This window comes from Apteryx mantelli, chromosome 2 (genome assembly GCF_036417845.1).
Source record: "Apteryx mantelli isolate bAptMan1 chromosome 2, bAptMan1.hap1, whole genome shotgun sequence".
Classification (NCBI taxonomy): domain Eukaryota; kingdom Metazoa; phylum Chordata; class Aves; order Apterygiformes; family Apterygidae; genus Apteryx; species Apteryx mantelli.
In genome coordinates this window covers 130,638,561-130,658,923 of record NC_089979.1, presented here as the reverse complement: position 1 = coordinate 130,658,923, position 20,363 = coordinate 130,638,561, and the positions used below count along the sequence as shown (strand labels likewise).

The window sequence follows — 20,363 nt, the reverse complement described above, 5'->3', positions numbered from 1 at the left end:
GCCCAAAAGCTGTGAGCTGTGCTTTCCCGTTTCAAAAACGTTTTCTCCCCATCCTGAGATGGAAAATGCAGACCAGTATTTTTTGCAGGAAGGGATTTAAAGAAAACCAAGATGGATTTTTTTTTTGTTCTGACTTGGGGGCTGCATGACGAGGAGGTGGTGGTCAGCTGGCAGAGCGGTGAATTGGCAGGACGCTTCCCACCTGACAGCTCCGGGCTTGCTCGCCCGCCGGATCCTGGTTTGCAAGGCAGAGACCCCGGGCTGCCTTCTGCTCGCCAGCCCCGCAGCTGGGACGCTGCCTCCTCTGCGCTACCCCTGCTTCACCCCGGAACCACAGGGGCGAGGAAGGCAAGGTCCCAAGGACGGGTGCAGCCCGCAGCCCCAGCCTCGGCAGCAGAGCTGGGAGCAGGCGGCCGGCCGTGACCGTCTGCCCTCCAGCAACGCCCGCAAGCTTTTTGCTCCAGTTGCCTTCTCTGCCCAGAAGGTGAAATTCGTGAGCGTTTTCCAGACCTGTTGCTTCCACATTCACTACAGGAGATTAATGTATGTTTGGCAAAAATGAAGATTTTCTGTAAGAAAAAGATTGTGCCTGAAATATGAAATGGAAAATTCCATTTAACAGGTCTTGCAACAGAAACAACCTTATCTGTGGTCATGCCACTGTCTCAGACATCTCTGGAGCGTGCTGTATAGCAGAAGGTAAATGTGTTTTAAAAGAGCTTGGAATATTTAGCCGTCAAAGCAAAGGTGGAGAGTTGGGGTACGGACCCAGAGAAGGGAACTGTTTAATCTAACGGATAATCTTATCACAATAGCAGAGGATATACCCTGGCCACAGATAAATTTAGTTGGACAATGTAAAGACCATTTTCTAACCATTTGAATAACAGCATTCTGAAACAACCTTCTAATCAGAGTAGGGAAAAAAAAATAGTTTTAAAATGGAGGTTGAGCAGTTTACAAAGAGGATTTTGTGGCATGGTGCCTGTAGTGGTGAAGTACTTGCTGGTTTTACTTCTAAGTCAGTCCCAGTGCACCTGGCTACAGTACTAGTATGTTTTCACATCTCTGGAAATACAGCTCTTAATAGATGGTTTTGAAAATAAGCAAGGAGTCCCTCCATTTTAATACATAGGACACATACTTCAAATAACACTGGAAGGCTTTCCAGTTTCACAACCTCTTCATCAAGCCGCGGGAGACAGAGGCAGCGTAATGCAGAGACCAGGTGCCCGGGGCTGACGGCCGCGCGCTACCCCTCCGCCTGATTTCATTTGCAGCTGAAGGGGGACAATGCACAGAAGTCAGCCTGCCCGGGACTCGTCGTCCTGGCTCTGTTGCAGGGACACTCTCTTGTGCCTTCCAAGAATTAGAATGAGAACAGAGGAGCAAACAGGTTGGAAAGTTAACATCTCAGGACAAGAATGGTATCCTATGGTACGTTGTTTTGGTCCAATAAAGCTGTGACACTTACTTTTAAAACTGGGAGAAGTTGGCCCTCATCTTGTTTAAAGGAAGGCTCCCTTCCAAAGCCAACAGGGTGTAAATGGCCCTACTGTAAATGAGAGTTGGGCTCTCTGACACACTGACAATGTTCCATTTTAGTGATTTTTATAATGAGAATGAGAGGAATAATGTGGATTTATTTAATCTTGTGAATGTTGGTGCTGTAGAACAACAGTTGCTCTCTGTGAGCATTGTTGAGCTGTGGCCTTCTGACAGCGATGCAACGCTTATTGTGCAGGTTATCCACAGAGCTGCCACTGTCATAAACGCCTGCTGCCCTTCCCCTTGTTGTTCAATGGCTGGCTGGTACTATACACTTGCTAAAAATATTGTGCTGTTAGATATTACATATGAGTACTTAGAGGCATCCTAACTCAGACTCGCACTCTTGTGCCAGTGTACCTGGAAACTTGTTCAATTCCAAAACCAAGAAAAACTACAAAGAAGCACATTAGCTTGAGGAAAGTTGTGCAATAAAAACAGAGCATTAAGGAACAAGTAACTTAAGTGTAATTCAGTATTCAGAGGACATAGCTGAGGTTTTAAGAACACAATACTTACTCCATTTCCTTGTCTAAACTCTTTATCTATTTACCTGGCTTCCAAAGTCAGGTGAAACCTTTACAGAACAGAAATTAGACTTTCCTTGACTTGAGATATCCATACTTCAACATAACGCAATAAAATATGTTGAGAGAGTCAAAGTAACAGGAAAAGAGGAATGACAGGTTTAGGGGGGGAGAATTAAGTTAATAAAGCTTAAATGAACTAAATGTTTGTACCCTAGTATAAGAAAGATTGCATTAACACATAGCCACTGCATTAATATTGAAAGTGCTAAATACAATCTGTGGAAAGTTATTGTACTGAAGAGTTAAAAAGATAGTTGTGGGAATACCATATAAAATATATGTAGTTCATACAGTGTGTTAGTGCAGATGTAAAATACATCGTGACTTTGCCTGCAATTAATTAGTTTTTCCTTCTTAGTGCTCTGAATTTTAAGTGTGTTTGAACAAAATACAAATCCAGGAATTTGGGGAGGACAAGAAATAAGTGTAGCCTGCCAAAGGGCCTTCAGTGGCTAAAATTCAAAGAAAAAAAAGACAATCCAAAATCTACCAGTGGAAAGGAACTCCCCCCCTTCCCCTACATACCTACTGCAGAAGTATAGAAATACTGTAACAGACGTATCATTGTGCTCACTGTAAAAAAATTGTCAGTGTGTTTCCAGTGGATCTATATTTGTCTCTGAAGTGAAGAGAAAAATCTTTGACTCAGGAATTAATGTGTTTTTCCTGCAGTAAGCAAACAGATAAAAAAGAGGTATGTTTGAAGTACATTTCCTGTAGCTGAAGTGCCCCTTTAAGGAAGCGTGCTGTGCTGCTTTGTAAAAGTACTAAATAAATAACACTTCCATTTAGTGTACTGGTGACCTGGATAATAGATGCAACCTTCTCCTTTACTATATCTGTTCTGATGCAGCTGCTGTCTCCTTGAAGGTATCTGTTTTCAGTGGAGCATTTTGAGTGCACAGTGTCCATCAATTAAATAGAGCTCTCTACACAACGCTTTATAACACCACTCATGCTACCGAGCCTGGAACGTGTGGATTAAACAAAAGATTGGAACAGTGTAAACATTCTCCTAGGGGTTACTGATGCTGTATTAAATTCAATGCTGATGGATGTATTCAAACTGCTCAGCTGCATCAAGAAAGGCTGCTTGTTTTAAACACTTAAGCACATAATCTCCTTTTGATGAGAACATGTAGCACTATTAGTCTTAATGAGAATTATGTGTGTACATTGGACAGGACATATCCCTTCAAGATTAATGCCATAGGTTTGTATAAAATGTCTACAATCAATATAAACTGTTCTACTCTGCTGTGAAAGCCTTTATCACCATCTTGGAAGCAGTGCATCAAGCACACCCACTCATCTGTCTATATCAGGGCTTGTCTACAAGCACTAGTTATTGTGAGACAAGCAAAGCAGTGGATTTACAGCATGTCGGCGCCTCAGTGGTAGCAGGCCAAGTTCATGCTTGTACCTCCTGGCACATACAAGCAAACTCATGTCCATCACTCAAGTAAGCCTAACCTTGCATGGCCCAATTATCACATTGTCCGGAGTTCTTTATGTCTTTATCTTCACTGCCTACTGTGAGGGGAGTTCTGTTATCTTCACTTTACAAGTGAGGAATGGGAGCTAAAGAGTATAATTGGTCTCAAAGAAGTCTGAGGAAAAGCTGGGAATTAAAGCCAAGCAGCCCCAGGCCCTGCTTGACCAGTGCCCTTACCTTGTCTTTCTAATGGCAGATTGTAAAGGGGCAGCCCCAGAGAGGGGACAGGCACTCTGCCTTAGAGCAGGGGAGGACAGCAGAGTTTCTCAGACTGGAGAAAAAAATGTGCCTATCAAGGTACAAGATAGAATAGAATGGAAATAGTCATTTAAACTTGAAAAATCATTTTAATTCAGTCTTGCTGGTAGTTATTGTAATTTCACTTCTTTAAAGCCAGGGACTTATTAACATCAATTGTAAATTTCAGACTCATGTGATTGATTTAAAATGCTCTGTAAAGGAGTTTTAACTTACTGTATTACAATATATGGCAAACAAAATATATGTCATTTTGGTTGCATAATTAATTTATTTGGCCATTCATCCATTGCAGCTATCCATATTCATTTAACTGAAATTATGATCCACATTTCAGAATAATTTGTGTAGCTAAATGCCATAGCACTTCTGTTTAAATTCAAATCTTTACTGTAAACAAGTAATTAAAATAGGAAGACATTAGAGGAACATCCAAATAATAAAAAGGCCTTGGGACTAATCACCATGAAGAGATTGGTGCAGGACTTATAAGAGCTGGTGTCTACTCTGAATTTTGCTTCTGGTCTCCTGAGGGATGTTGGAAAGTAGTGTTATTTCTCTGTGCCTCTGCTTCCCAAATCAAAATAAAAACAGTGATTCATATTCCTTTGCATCGTGAGATCTGTGGATAAAAAATACAACATCAAAGCAAGGTATTAATAGTTTATTTTCAACATCTAATAAATGGGCCAAATTCAACAAATATATTATTCAACATGACTTCTGCATTCAACACTAATTCATCGTATGTGAGATGGCGCACTGTAGATCTTGTTGATGTAATCACCAGCTTATCCAAAAGATGTGAGCAAATAAATTATTTACTAAATGATAAGGAAATTACCATTCCTCATTCATATACTGAAGAGTTTTCAGCAATATATTATCCCTTAAGCTTTCTAAATGCTTTCAGTTTGTTTTTTTCATGTCAGACTGGACACAGTAAATCTGAATTAGAAGCCTAGCCTTGCATCAGTCAGAATTAGACTGTTTTCAAAACGATTTCTTTCTCCTCTTCTAGATGGTGACAAGGCTGATATTTCTGCCAGTATCTATCCAGACATAAACATTATTGCTGGAGCACTGAAGCTATACTTCAGAGACTTACCGATTCCTGTGATCACCTATGACACCTATTCCAAGTTCATAGAGGCAGCAAGTAAGTATTGCATAGCAATTTGCACTGCTCTTTAATTATATTTCCCATCTATAAAGATGCTTACATTAAAGAAAAAGCCAACAAACTGGAAACAAGGACGTTGTTCTGTTCATTACTTCTCTGCCCTGTACTTCTCTCACGTGAAACTTGCCTGACTGTTGATGCAGCAGGGACAACCTACAGGTAAAAAGATACAAATAAATGTATAGCATAAAAATAACTCACTAGTTTCAGAAAGTGTGATTTCGATATCAGCCAGTGAAGCTACACCTTGCCCTGGGCTCGGTCTTTAAACGGAAGTGTTTGCTCTTTTGTTCTGACCTACCCAAATTCTACACAAAGAGGCAGAATGTCTAATGCCATTGCAAGGACTGAACGTGGCACTGGGAGGGTGCCAGGGCTGGCATGACCGCTGCAGTGCTGGCTGCCGGGGACGTACGAGCCTGCACGATCAGTGAGCTCTGTCAGCACTTGGGCCTTGCGAGTGCTTCCCGTTTCCCCACTGGTGTGCAACCTTCCCTCCACCTCCCATAGCCTGGGCACTAGAGCTGCACTGTTCTCCAGCAGGTCCCCATCTTCAGTCAGGCACGGATCAGAGCCATGAGGCACCCCACAAAGCACACCTGCCCCACAGTTCGGGTGCATCCCCCATTCACTAGATCCTACAGCATCTAACCCATGTTCAGATAGGAAGCAGCATGCACTGACCCCCCACAGAGCCAGCAGGCGATGGGTGCACACTGTCAGGGAGGGAAGAGGGCAGCAGCATTCATTGCTCTGGTTCTAACATGATGCTGGCAGAGAGTGAGAGATAAGATTTACCTCAGATTCTACTCTCCAGGGCACAGCTTTCCACAGTATGATAGTCACTAATGAAAACTCAGCAGATAGAATTGCATCAAAATGATCAGCAAAGATTTCAAAGATCTGAGATCTCTAAGAAGTAGCATGCTTTCTTCTTTAAAAAGTGTCCTTAGAGCTTTTGAAATGGCATACGGCACATCAGTAGTCAACAGGAGCAGTGTTGTGTGTGACTATGCTGGCTCACCTTCCCTTCTGGCTTACCCCACCTCGCACTCCCCTGGCAAGCACAGATGCCTCTCTCTTGCACTCCCATGTTCCTCTTGTGGCAGAGAAATTGTTCTTGCTTGTCACTAGTCTTACAAATAGCAAGCTTAGAGAAAGCAATTCCTATCATGTCAATCTACCAACCTTTAAAAGCAGAACATAAAGATTTTTAATCTTCTAATTCAAACACTTGGTGCCTTTTTTATGAAAAGTCATGCAACAGATACAACTCTGACTCAGCTCACAGCCTAGGAATCTATATTTTTCATGTAAAATACATGTAAATCCTGCTCAAATTTTCAGAGAGACTGACAAACAGTCTTAAATGAGCATCAATGATCTCAGATCACTGATACCTGTGTATTTAAATATGTTCAGACATCTTTCTTTGCTTATGTAATGTTACATCATTTCAGTGTCTCTAGCAAAACTTTAGCATAGCTCAGTATATTCAAGCAGAGTCTCTGAAGCATATGTCCACATTCCCATCTCCTTTTGAAGGCTATGATAGGTAATCTTATCTAAGTTTTTAAAGAATCAGTTCCAGACAGAGTATTATGAAGCAATTATGAAGCTCAGCTACTGTAGATACACTGACCTGTAGATAGATATGCAGACCATATTGGTAGACTATGGGGTGGTCTTTGTTGCTGATTCTTTGTAAGATCATTTTTTGAGGCTGCGAAGGTTGCTGATAAGCTCCCTATTTATGAGTTTGATATTTAGCCCTACAAGCACAGTCAACGGCTTGTAAATGACTCCATAATAATAACTTAGCTTCCTGAATTTATTGCCTGTTTACAAATGGAAAGCCAAATTAACATTAGTTGTTTGTTGTCTTATAGAAATCTCCAATCCTGATGAACGACTAGAAGCAGTCCATGAAGTGTTGATGTTACTCCCTGCTGCTCACTATGAGACACTTAGATACCTAATGATTCATCTCAAAAAGTGAGTTAATTGGCATGCAGGATAATACTTGGAGAGTTTACAAGTTTTCTGCCTTGAAAGAGAGATGTTGCAGAAAGTACCAATAAAGCCTCCGTTAGGGCACTGCCACTAAAGCAATTATGTTACAAATAAACAGACAAGCTGTGTTTGTGTAAATGCATATAAACTGTGCACATATATAACATAGCTCCTTCTGTCAGCAAATCACTGCAAGTCTTTGAAGAGTTAATTCAGATTTGTCACATCTCTCTGAGGTAGATAATATCTGAAAAATACCAGAATGATAGTTACTTTAGAGATGTGCTAGATGTGCTGTGGCAAGTCATTTGATCATGCTTTGCTTCTGACTCCCCTTACCTCCTGATTTGTCCTCCTGAACTATAACCCTAAAAGGAAAGAACTGCCTCTTACTAGTTTTTTGCTCACATCACAGTTAAGCCAAGAATCAAGCAGGGCCTATTTTTATACTACTAGTAAGTAGCTATACAGGCACACTTAACAGTTATTTCATATTTCTTTCAGTTTTAAACACACTCTGCCTTACTCACTTTCCAAAACTTCTTTGGTCATAAGGAATATAAAATTTGCAGAAGTGCTTAAATTCCATTTTGAAAGTGACTTGGGAATTTAGTGCCATATTTTCAAAGCTTTTAGCTAGATACCAAGGCAAATTATGAAGTGTACCAAGGAGGGATAAGATGCCTCACCCACCAATTTCAAGCTAAAATGTTTTTCAAAATCATGCTAATGCTACTTTGCTATTTTGGGCACCTAGATGCCTCATAAAGTCTTGCTTGTAAGTTTTTGAATATTGAAGCTGAGTAAAGACTAACACTGTCATTTTAAAGCAGCTCTTCATTTAAGCATATATTGCCTGAGGGATGTGCCTTTTCTCTCATTAAAGTTTGTGGGATACTTGGAAACAACAAAAAAGGGGGTAAGGCAGAAACAAAACTGTTTGCCTTTGTCACAGCAAATCTTTGATCATCCTTCTTGGCTGTACCACTACTTGTAACTACTTGGCTGCAAATGGGGTGTTTTCTGTTCTTGAGACAGATCTTCATTATTAATACTGACCTGAAAAAAAAGGACTTCAACTCACATAAAACTGCATTAGAGAGCTTCTGTGAAATGCACTTCATGCTTAATCAGGTTCTCATTATGCAGAGACTTCCCATTTTGAATTGGCTCAGGTCATTACCCTGAGTAATTTTTTCTTTTGATGAGACATTACCTGGGCATGCAGGAGCTTCTTTGGACTCTGCAGAAATGAGATGTGTAAGCACCCACCCCTTTCAGCACACATGCCTGGACAATTCCAGATGTACCACATCAGCTTTTAGGAAGACCTGTGCAGACTTTGGACGAGTCAGGGACCCACATACAGGATCAGTACTTTCATGTCCTGAGAGCAAATTTCTAAAGCTAAGAATTTACTCGCCTTCTTTCTTTTTCATGAACCGCAGTACAGGCAGCTCAGCCGTTGAGCTGAACTGCTGATGAGACAAAAAAATCCAAACAGCTGATTAATCTTTCTGTCTCAAGTACCTGCAAGTCAAGCAATGGACTTCCTTTCCTTTTCCAAATTATAGTTTTCAGCATCAAGTGCCTGTCAGGTCCTACAGACACTCTGCCAGAGAGATCAGAATGAGAGAGAGAAAGTTCCTTTAGGTTGAGAACATGCTGTTCTGTAGTTTAAACACAGAGTCCCAACTCCAACCCCATAGATCCTGTGCAAACAAAACATGCACTGATGTCAAGGAATCTGTTTGTGTAAAGATTGCAGGATCACAGCTCTATGCTAGTATTGTGTTTCAATAGAAAAGAAACTGCACTGAGTTCTTGTCATATGCACTTCATATTTCTTTATCAGGCGGAAGAACACTAAATCCAGCTCAATCAAAGAACAATAAGTTTTGTATTGCTTTTGAAACATTAGAACTTCCTTTCCTGAATCTGTTTATTGCCCTTCTTCCTCCTCTATTGAAAGAATAGCCTAGCCTAGTCAAGAAAATCTGGCAGAGGATAGTATCAGCAATAAAAAATGTGCTTGTCAGTCAGTTAATTAACTGTTTGCTGTTTAACTTGCAGAGCAGTTTTCTTCAGTCAAATAGGAACATTCTTTCTGACAACTTTTTACTCAAAATTGGAGGAAATATAATAGAAAGAGTAGTCTCCTATGTGGTGAAGTACGTGCTAGTAAGACACATGTGTCATTGCATAGCTGCATGCTGCTGCACGCAGACACAGGAGGAAAGCAGAGAAGTTATTCATCTACTTGCACGGTAGTGGCAGGGGCTAGGCAGAGCCCAGATTTGCCTTTTCTCCCTGCAAAGCACCAGCTAGCGTGCATGTGCTGGAAAGTGGGGAGGGGGGGCATTAGCAGATTTCTGTCCTCCTGAAAGCAAGCAAGAACTGTGTTTTTCTGTGCTTCTCCTAGAATAGAGCCACTCTTTGAAGAGAGCTAACAGTAGAGGCAAAACCTAGTCTTACTTGGACCTTGCAAACACAGGAAGACCAGATTACCTCATTCAGTTTCAGTCTATTTGTGTTCCCCTGATGGCATGAGGAAATCCACTGCCTACTGCTGTCCAATTGGGAATTGCTATGGCCAGAGGCAATCTTAGCTATTGCCATGAGAGCTGGCTCCAGTGCCAGATGTGCTCCACCCTGGCAGAGGAGCTGTGCTGGGAGGAGATATCAAACTTCACCGTGCTCTACTTAGTAACAGCAAGTGTCTGGTCCATGGGGGACCATGACCTACTAAGTGATTGTGGCTGTGTCTCTGTACTACAGTACAAAAACACTCTTAAGACTGAACTCAAATGCCAAAGGACTGCTGGGACAACATCAATGTGATGAAGCTGTCCTATGTGGACCAAACCCTCGAGCACACCTTGCATTTTCCAGTAGGCCTAAGGGCCCACTTCTCTGCAGCTTGGACAATCCCTGGCAGTCTGTGTTTGCTGCAGCCTTGTAGCCCATCTATCCTTGTATTTACATGACAAGACCTATGTCAGGGGAAAAAACAGCCTGGGCTCCTTCCTAGAAGTACCTCTGTTCTCTGTCAAGGATAGATGGCATTTGTAGCAGTCTGACTGCAGGGTAGGGGAATGTTCCATACATCATAATGTAAACTGTGATCATGCAAAAAAGCAATTGCCTCTAATTCTGATACCTTAAATGTGAGCCACATGGCCAAATCACTTAAGAGTTGCAGGAGGGGTGTTCAAAGGCACTGGAATATACAGCCCCACCATAACTGCATTGTGCTTGCTGTGGAAATAGTTACTATGTTGAGTGTAAGTAAAAATTGTTACTGAAAATGCCATTATCTAGCAATATTTGTTATGGAGCAGGGCCACAGAATAAAGATACAATATGTTCTTTTCTTATGGTAAGTAAACAGCTACTTACTTTTTTTTTTTCTTTCTATTTTAGGGTTACTTTGCATGAAAAGGAGAATTTTATGAATGCTGAAAACCTGGGAATAGTGTTTGGGCCTACTTTAATGAGACCTCCAGAGGACAGTACCCTTGCTACTCTGAATGACATGCGGTACCAGAAGTTAATTGTGCAAATTTTAATAGAAAATGAAGATGTTCTCTTTTAGACAGACAGAGACATATCTTCATAGCCATTTATTTTGAAACAAGTAGTTTGAAGGAAAAATACATTTCTTTGCAATTTTTAAAAAATAAAGGAAAAGTTCCTTGGCTGCACTTCAGTTTCTGCAAAGTTGCAGATAGATGCCAAAATGCTTAGGGAAAGCCTATGTCTCATAGACATATGCCTCTTTGTAGAAGGGAAAAAAAGGTCAGAAAAAATCCTCTTACCTTGTATCTTTTGCCTTGCCTCAGATGTATATTTGTTTTGAGAAGTTGCAAACAATTTTATTGTTAACTTATTAAGAAATACAAAACATATTTTAATATGGCTAGAGAAGCAAAAAGGTACTTAATCAGTGTTACTTGTATACAGCTATACATTTTCCCTCTCCATAAGACATAATTATATATGTCAATTGTGAAACAGAACCTATATTATAAAGATATTTTTACTTTACCTAGCTGAAAGAATGGCATTTTATTTTAGCGAACTATAAACCAATGCGGTGCATTGATTATTTTCCACATAATTCTCTCCTGCATTTTTGCTATGATATATTGAAAACAATTACCATTAATGCAGTATTATCCTGACATACCTCTTTCATTGCAAATGTTTTAAAGGAGAATTCTTTTCTTATGTGTATTCCAACTTTCTTTAGGTTTCTTTCTTTGTATTAGGCACTGGCATTCTAAGATTGTATAGTACACTTTTAGCCATTTGGTATTTCTAAAAACATATAGTATTTTCTCTTTTTTCTTCTTTTTTTTTACTCCCATGTCAAATATGGTATTGAGAATTTTCAAAAATCCTGGTGGAAGTATCAGTTTCACATGCCAGATTTTTCTTGGATTACAGTAATATGTAAGTTAAGTGATGCTGGGACACTGGATATTTTCTGGCCTTGTTGAAAAGTTAGCACTTTTTTGGGTTAATTATGAAGGATTTGGTTTTTCTGTAAAAATCAAGCTATGTTTTGTCATGTTTCTGTATTTATAAACGTACAGTAAATCTGCTGAAAATGTAGGTATTTCTCTTGAATGTGTTTCCTGATGGTTTGTTTTAAAAAAACAAGAATGTGTAAGAAATGTGGGAGTTGATAAATTTAATTATTACCAAATTTTAATATGTTTCTCCCCTCACAAACATTGACCTACAGAGTTCATAGTCTAACTGCAACTTATTCCTAGTGTTAAAACTGTTTCTCAGCATGAGATGTTTCTGCAAGCATAGCAAATCAGCATACTTTACTACCAAACTCAATTTTCAATACAAAAAAGATAATAATCCCTCATCTTGATCATTTGAATCATATGCTTGGTAACTTAGTGATGCAGTTTCCTGAATTATTTCAGGGAGCACTTGTTTCTATTCAAATTGAAAAATACGTGTAACTATGATAATGAAGGGAGGTGGAGGGTATTACTGTAAATTTGTTGTCTTCTAGAGAAATAACTAAGGGCTAGATAGATTAACCCAGATTGCAGAGCAAATGCTAAATAGTCTGAGTACCCAATACTTCTATAGATCCTCCTGAATTGTACAGGACTATTTGTTGTAGGTTATGTACTACTTAATACTGTCATAAAAATGATCTGGAAATGGTTTTATTTTGTGAAGTGAAATATGCTTTGTAATTTTTGATAGTGTAAATGGAAGGAAAATCCCATTAAATGTGTTAAAGAGTTCTGGTGTCTGTCACTTTGACCACATGGCAAACTGCCAAAAGAAAATCAATTGCTAACTACTGTCCTGACATTGCTGGAAAGTTTCTTACTTGGAAAACTTAAAATAGTTTTTCTGAATGTCAGCAGTTTCAAAATGGTGCTTAGATGTTCATACTACCACAACCAAGTCTATAAGCACATTTCTTTACTGAGATCACTCTGAACCACCTCTGTGTAAAATTGCAAGCAAGCAAAGAATCAAAACATCAATCCAATGAATTCTGTACTTTTGAAGACATGATGTTATCATAGCAATTTCACACTTCCTTGAATGCAGACATTTGACTGACAATGATTTTCTTCATTTTTTCCAGTCAGCTCAGTAATTTGTTGGTTTTTAAGGCAGGAACTGTATTTGAGTACCATTTTTGATTTTGCAGAAAGACAAGTAAGTCTATGCCATTGCGCTTCTGTTTCTCCCTTTCCCTGTACCATTAGCAAACTGGCACCTTTGACATATCTCACAGTCTGGAGCCTTTAACACATGTCCCATCCTGAGGGTTCAATGACTGTACAAAATAGTATGTTCAGAAATATCCATATAAAGTGTCTTTGGAAGGAGGAAATTTCTAATTTGTTTGACAGAGAAAAGAGCATGATTCTGCATCTTAGAACACAAATATCAAATGAATTGTCAGTATTTGTCTCAGGTAACCAGTAGAGAGTGGGCATACTTACTGTGGAAGTAAAAGGGTCTAATCCCCTCCATAGCTCATTAGCACTGCCTTGTGCTGCACGCACTTCATCTCCAGTGACAGACTTACTGTAGCTGTCACAGCTGCACCTGGGTATGAGCAGCAACTCTGAGATCAGATTGTGGAGCTCTGTGGGTAAAACAGACTATCTGCCAATATAAAAGGCAAAGCATATATATCTTAAATGCAAGCCTACAAACCAGTACACAGGAAAATGTGTCTGACTGCATTACACCAGCTCCTTCTCCTTCCTTCAAAGCATTCAGCGGAATACTATGTCTTATCTCTCTCCATGCACTGCTAGAGAGTAGGATTCATTTGAAAGATGCTCCCTGAGGTTCTGCTATAGCTCATATAACTTCCCCTATAGGTCATTGCACCTGAAGTGACACTGGAAGCAGGTGAAAACTCTGCACTTGACTGTGCTTGAGCCCATTTGACTGCAGCTGAATATGAGGCATGAACCTTGTTCCTCTCCAGGTACTTGAGAAGGCCTTTCCTGGTCTGCTGCAGACTCAGCAGTAGTACTGAACTGCAGGCATCCACCCATGCTTCACATCTGCCATTCAGCTAGCCCCATCTTCTGGTATGCAGGTGCTATTCTGTACCCCGTTACAGCTGGTCCTTGGAGCTACCAGGGTCATAGGACTTCCCTATCATAAAGCAAAAATGTCTTAGCCATGCTTAGTAAAACATTACATAAGATAATGATTTGTAAGGTAATAACTTTTATGAGTGTCATGAAACAGCTGAAATCCCTTCTTTACCTGTAGTCTTTGTGAGGCTTATTGCTGGCAGATTTAAATAATTTGAACTGTATGTAACAACCATATGAAACTATATGAAAAAAAATGTTCCATGAAAAACAGTATAGTTTGGTTTTCTACAGACTGTATCCCACACACGGCAAATCCTAGCTGTGTTGTCTCTTTCATGCCCACAGTATTCAGTTCTCCTTATCTCAGTTCCTCTAGGCCCCTCCTTAGCCCCCCTGCCACATATCCTGTAAATACCAAGCTGGAAAAGAGACGGCATATGCTGTGTCTGGCTCCAAAGTATGTGTGTACTGAAGAGGCAGCTGGTAGGCAAAACTGAACAAGGAATTGTTGAAGGCTTTCCTCAACTGGGACATTGACTTGAGGCTCCTCTACCAAGACACCAGTTGTCGTGAAACTTAATTATCTCTCTCCCGCTGTCAAATATCATTGAAATTTGACAAAAGATTCAAAAGTTACTGGGTAAAGAGAAGAATTTGCAGAAGGAAAACAGAAAAAGAGTATAAGTGCATATAATTTGTTTCCTTGGGAAAACTTTTTAAAAATGATTGCAGAGGAGGCAGCCTTGCTCTTTTCTCCACTTCTCTGTGAGTGATTTCTCTGACGTCAGTTTAAGCTACAGGACTGGTGTAACAGAGCACAAAATTGGTTGAATTGGTACCACATTCATTTTAGTGCTAAGCAAGAGGTAAAGAGAACAGTTTCCTATACATTCAATAGTCTCTGAGCTCCCACATCACTTGAGATTAATGGAGACAGATCTGCAGAGGAACTTTACCTGAAGCTCTGGGAAAGAATCTTTATCAGGTTTAGGATCTCTTCTGAAACAAGGTGCCTGAGGAAAGACCCAAGCTGTGCATCACTGCCAAATTTAGGATAGAGAAGGGAAGAGGGATCATGGGTATAGTATTGGGCAGAACTCTGGTCTTACTAAGACCTCCAGAGAGACTCTGGGAGTGCCTGTGGTAATAAACATCTGGGCTAAAAGGAGGCTTAAAGTCACGTTGCATGAAGAGGTGAAAGGGAATGTAGGTACAGAGAAGGGTTTGCAGAGCACGTGAAGCGATTGTGTCTTTCCTTTTACAATAAGCTCAAACACGGCACAATGTAGTTCTGTACAAACGAGGCACTGAGATGACCAGCTGTGTTTGCACAGGGCCCTACCTAGACTCACACGTCTGGAGGGAGAGCATTCTCCTAACCCAGTGAGGCTGCTGCTCTCTCCCCCTCTCTCCTATTGCAAGATGAAGAGAGCCAACAACCACTGCTGGTGTACCTGCTAGCTGCTGCCAATATCACATCCCCCCAGACCCAGCCCACACCTTACCAATAGGGGAAAAGCCACCTGCTCCCCTGGTTCTGCTAATGGCTGGAGCTGGCAGCAGAGCCAGGCAGGATGGAGGTGCCGCCCTGCTGTCAGAAAAGGAGCAGAAGAGGAGGTGGGGATGGGAGAAAGGCCTCACAGAAGTGCATTCTCAAGTGGGCATTTCTCAAGCTGTTCAAATTCCCCAAAGTGGCAGCAGCTGGAGTGGCTAAGGCATTTTCCCTGGATGCCATACTCTCCCACCCTGTACAGTAGGCACATGCAGTAGGTGCCCATCTGGCCTCTTTCTTAATTCTTCATTGACAAGTGCAGACTCAAGGTCTGCAGAAAAGGGAGAAAGAAGATCCTGCTGCCCACAGACCCCACTGCTGATAAACAGGAATTGATGAAAACTCTGACTAGAAAGGTAATTCACAAACACTTATATATACCGGGAAGAATGCCATCAAACTGGATCATCAAAGCAGAATTATATTGCTATATCCCCTACAGCTAACTAAAGGTAATGAAGAGACTACAGGGCCCATTGAGATAAGAAGAGGGAGGGAGTCAATGCATCTTATGCTCTTTAAGCTGTAGAGATGAATTCCTTGAGTAAAGATTATGGTTAAGATTATGAAATCTGAACTTTGAAGAACTAAGCTGATAGTTGCTGAATGCTCTAGGGCCTGCAGGTATAGGAAGTCTATGAGCCTTACTAGGGGGCCACACCTAATATTCTCTTCCACTTGAAGGCATGGTCTTTGGTTATAATTATGCTGATGTTACACTGAGAACCAGTATTTGGGAGTCCAAAGCCTGAAGGACCTGGTTTATTGCTGGATGTTGTAAGGACTGCAGTTAGGAAGAAAGTTCGTGTCAAGTGGGGCCAGTGCTTTGTAATCTACCATAGAGATGAGCAGCTGGTTATAAGCAGAGATGCTGTCAGGGTTCATTTTACAATAATGCTTGGAAATCTAATGTGTCAGGAACCAGCCTTATTACTGGAAGCTGGGAAGTTGCATTATTGCAGGGTTTTTCAGGGCCTGATGATGTGGGAAGAAGGCTGGAGCTGAGAGGGTGGTCAAAGTATTCCCTCTTTTCTCAAAGGTATGAGCCATTTGTTATTGCTAAGATGAGGGTTAGAATGATGGTTAGGATTAGCTTTAGGGTTTGGAACTATAGATCTTGAAAAACACAGATTGTGGCTGGCTGCTGCAGGCCCACATAGCTGGCAAGGGACTGCAGCCAGTATTTGAAAGTGCCTTGTTTCCTGTTCTGCTACAAGGTGTGCATGTGTGTGGTCCAACAGGCATGAAGATCCGAATTTGTTACCATACACTGCTGCCCAAGAACATTAGAAAGGATGCTGGTGTTCATAGCTATTATTGTCAGCGTATGCCCCAAGTTTAAAACACAGTAATAGTTAGAGCTAGGTTAGGTTAGGAATCCAAATATTGAAAAAGTTGTATTGTTACTGGATGTACTGGATGCTGCAGGGCCATCAGTATTAGGAATAAAGCCTGCTGTCAATAAAGGCCAGTGATTTGAAGCTGCAAGAACTGCAGTGCACAGGTATCAGAAATGATCAACTCTATCTAAGTGTGATCAGGAGTATGATTATTGTCTGGGTAAAGGATTCTAAATCTGGATGAACTGAATTTTTTGCAAGACCTGCAGAGGTATGAAGGATACTGGTGTCAACAGTCACAAATGTCTTTATTTTTCTGTTCTGTTGTAGGAACGGGTCCTTAGTTTTATCTCCAGATATTATGAGGGTGAGAGATAAGATACGGTTTAGAATTCAAGACTCAGAAAGTTGAAGAACTGAGTTTGCTGCTGGATATACAGACATAAGAAAAGGGCTGTTGCTGTTAGGGGCCTACACTCTTCTGTTTTCTTCTGCTGTGGAGATTAATTCATTTGATACAAGGTAAAGGCTGGTAGGTGTTCAGGAACTGAAAGTTTGAGGAGCAGTGTGTTAATGCAGGCTGCTGCAGGGCCTACAGAATCAGGGTCATGCTGGTATGCAGTAACGCTCTTACACTCTGTTGAAAGGCACCAGTGCTTTATCGTCTCTTTTGATCAAGTTCTGGGCCTTGATTATAGGCATGGCTATTGTTAGGGTAAAGTTTCAGAATCTGCTGTGTTCTGAGCCAAATTTATTCATGAAGCTGAAGTTACCAGTGAGTTAGGATGAGCACGAGCACTAATACAAGCCTTATGTTCCACTCTAGGGCTAGTTCCCTTCATAGAGCCAATGTTATGGTTCATGTAAGGATATTGTCTGGGGTAGTGTTGGAGGCAGAATTAGGAAAGCTAAGACTACATCTGTATCACTCAGTAAAGCAGCGCCAGGGACTTCTACCATGCCAAGCAGCACAGACTTGCCATAGCCACATTACATACTACTTTACATACCACTGTTGTCACCGGTGGCCTTTTAGAATGTTTTTTTCCAGAGTGCCTCCCTCCAAAAATTGTGATTCAGTGTCTGAATTAACATGAGGGCTGTTTCAGCCCATCAAACTGGTCATTTTCATACCCTAAGGTTAAGATGCTGCAATGCATGTCCTAGGCTGTAATATATGCAGTAGTGATACCTAAAGTGCCTGAGGGGGCAAAAACCTGTTGCAATAATGCCTGAAGACTATGGAGGGAGACAAACTGGTGTAGCTTTGCCCATTCTGCCTAGAAGGAATAATTCTTTGCTTTTACAGCCTTCAAACCATGCCTGGATGTTGGTGTTAATTGACAAAGGCCAAAATCATGTCAGGAGTCTCCACTAACAATAGGGCCAGTTCACCACGTAGCATTCAAAGTCACTCCCTGGGTTTACTTTTTTGGCTGTACAGACATAGCCAGATATGTGAAATGCTGCATTTCTTACAGGATGAGGCAGCTTCACAGCATTTAAGAAGCAGCTTCCTGTCAACAGAGAAAATGTTCTTCCATTTTACTAAAGGGTTGCAGTCCATCACTATAGTTATAGTAAAATTTAAAATTTGAGGTCCTACTAGCTCTTGTAAATCTAAAGCTTAAGAAGTTATTGCTGGCATCTTCAGAGTAGGCAGCCTGATGTGGATGGGAACCAATTCTCCAAGTGGTCTTTTACTGTAAGCAGGGGTCATTTGTTTATAATTAAAGTGACATTTAGAGTTCAAGATCTAAGAGTTTCAAGAACTGATTTTAATGTTGAATGCTAAAAGGCTCCCGAGTTAAGGCCCACTTGTGTCAACAGGTATCAGTGTTGCAAGCTTTCTTCTACACTAAGAGCCAATTGCTCAGTTGAATGTGAGGTCAGGGTTAGTGTTTAAGAATCTAAATTAAAGAATCAAGTGTACTGTTGAATATTGCTGGGAACATGAACTTAAGAAAAGCTCTGCTCTGTTTATAGGTGTCATTGCCATATGTTCTTTTGTACTGTAGGATCAGAGATGTTCTTGGCCTTAATGTTAGCACTTGAGAATCTAAAGTCTCAAAAGCCCAGCACACTTTCTTGGATGGTCTGGAGCTTCAGAGCAAATAACAGATGTGAGAGCAATACTGGCTAATGCCCTTCATGTTTCTGAAGGCATGGTTGGCTCCCCTGCATATAATCATAGCTGCTTTTAATATTGGGGTTAAAATTACTATTAAGCTTTGAAAATTGAAAGGTTACAGAGTTCAGCTGGACACTGCATAGCCCACAGTGTCAAGAAGGCTGTTGCCTGCAGTGGCTAGTGCCTCTCTTCTACTGTAGGTAGAGATGGCCCCCCTCAGTATAATTAGGTAAGGGGTGAGGTTTAGTAATCTAAAGCTTCCTGAGTCCAGATTCAAGTTGGATGCTGTAGGGTCTGCAAAGTTTGGAAAAGGAATGGTGGGAAAACCAACAAACACCTTTTTTTCCACTGCAGTTAGTTTACTTGTTCCAAGTAAGGTTAGTTTGACAGTGACACTAAAGTTTTAGTCTTTGGGAATCTAAACCTTGAGGATCCCAGTTTACTTCTGAATTTTGGAGAGCCTGCAGAATTATGAAAGGACCTGGTGTCAATATGGCCAATCCAACTCAAAAGAAGCATGTTGCAACGTAGAGGAAGTGGCTCTACAGAGTATTATTTTACAGTGTACTGGGCTGTCTGCTAATATCCTGCACGTCTACCCTAGTTGGGACTACAGAATTCCACTAATTTTTATCCTTCTTTTCCTGCAAAGAAAGGACAGACTTTAACTGGGGCAATTAAATACTTATTTAACTGCTTATTAAATGAATATAGTATCTGACTTCCATGCATTGAAAGAATCAGGTAGTTGGTTATTTTCCTTTCCTTTTTATATCAGTTCTGCAAAGGTATGTATACTGAAGGAGTGCAAAATGTACTGTTGCAATAAGGAAGGGGCAGAACATACAATTTCACTTCCAAAGTTGTTTTTATATAAACATTCACCTTTGTGACAATCTTGTGTAACAGTATGTTCCGACTGATTTGCAGCAGTGACTTCCAAATGCAGAGCAAGGTTTGCTGTTCTCCTACCTGCCACACATACATACAATTAACTCCCTCCCACACACACACACACTGTCTCTCACAAAACTTTCCAAACTGTCTGTCTCCTTTTAGCAGACCCTTCTTCCAGTCAAATGTCAGAAAGGACAAATCTCCTTCATTGTAGGATTCTTAGAAACAGACTGATCCGAAAAGAATGCTGATTTGATGCAAATCTGGTGTTATCTCAACTAAGAGGTCAGGTCTATGGTAATCAAAGTAATATAAACAAGTAACATGGTGGCAAATGTTTTATATAAGCCTATAAGCAGGGTGGAAGCTATAAAAATCAGCAAAGCTTTCTGCATTAATGTTTTGCAAAAAGTACATATAATAATAATAATTACTCTTATTTCTCCATAAAATCCCTTTCCCCCAGGCACTTTCCTGGGACAAGAAGACCAGGAGAAATGTTGGTGTTCTCTTTCTCTATAGATACAAATGTGCGTAGCATAGCAGTAGGTTATACTCACTGAGAGAAACTTGGCCCTGTGGTTTGTTGCTGTCTTTGACCTCAAAGAACCCAGTTCCTTGCTGCTATGAATCTTAGAAAATGTTAGTTGTTTACTTTTTAGCATGCAATATAAATGCCATCTCTTTTCATTGGAAGTTACTGGTTTATTCCACAGGAGAGGTTTTTTTGCTGCTGACATCTGTT

The 20,363-nt window shown here is 40.7% G+C and overlaps 1 protein-coding gene across 1 annotated transcript in view; it reads left to right on the top strand.

Annotated features, from left to right (window-relative positions):
• The window catches only part of CHN2 (chimerin 2), a 168,681-nt gene extending 156,315 nt beyond the window's left edge, over positions 1 to 12,366 (top strand). Inside the window, exons 11-13 of the mRNA XM_067291561.1 lie at positions 4,913 to 5,050; positions 6,964 to 7,069; positions 10,511 to 12,366. Coding sequence (XP_067147662.1) covers positions 4,913 to 5,050; positions 6,964 to 7,069; positions 10,511 to 10,682 — 416 coding nt within the window. The 3' untranslated portion in view covers positions 10,683 to 12,366. The remainder of the gene's footprint in view (positions 1 to 4,912; positions 5,051 to 6,963; positions 7,070 to 10,510) is intronic.
• The last annotated feature ends 7,997 nt before the right edge of the window (positions 12,367 to 20,363 follow it).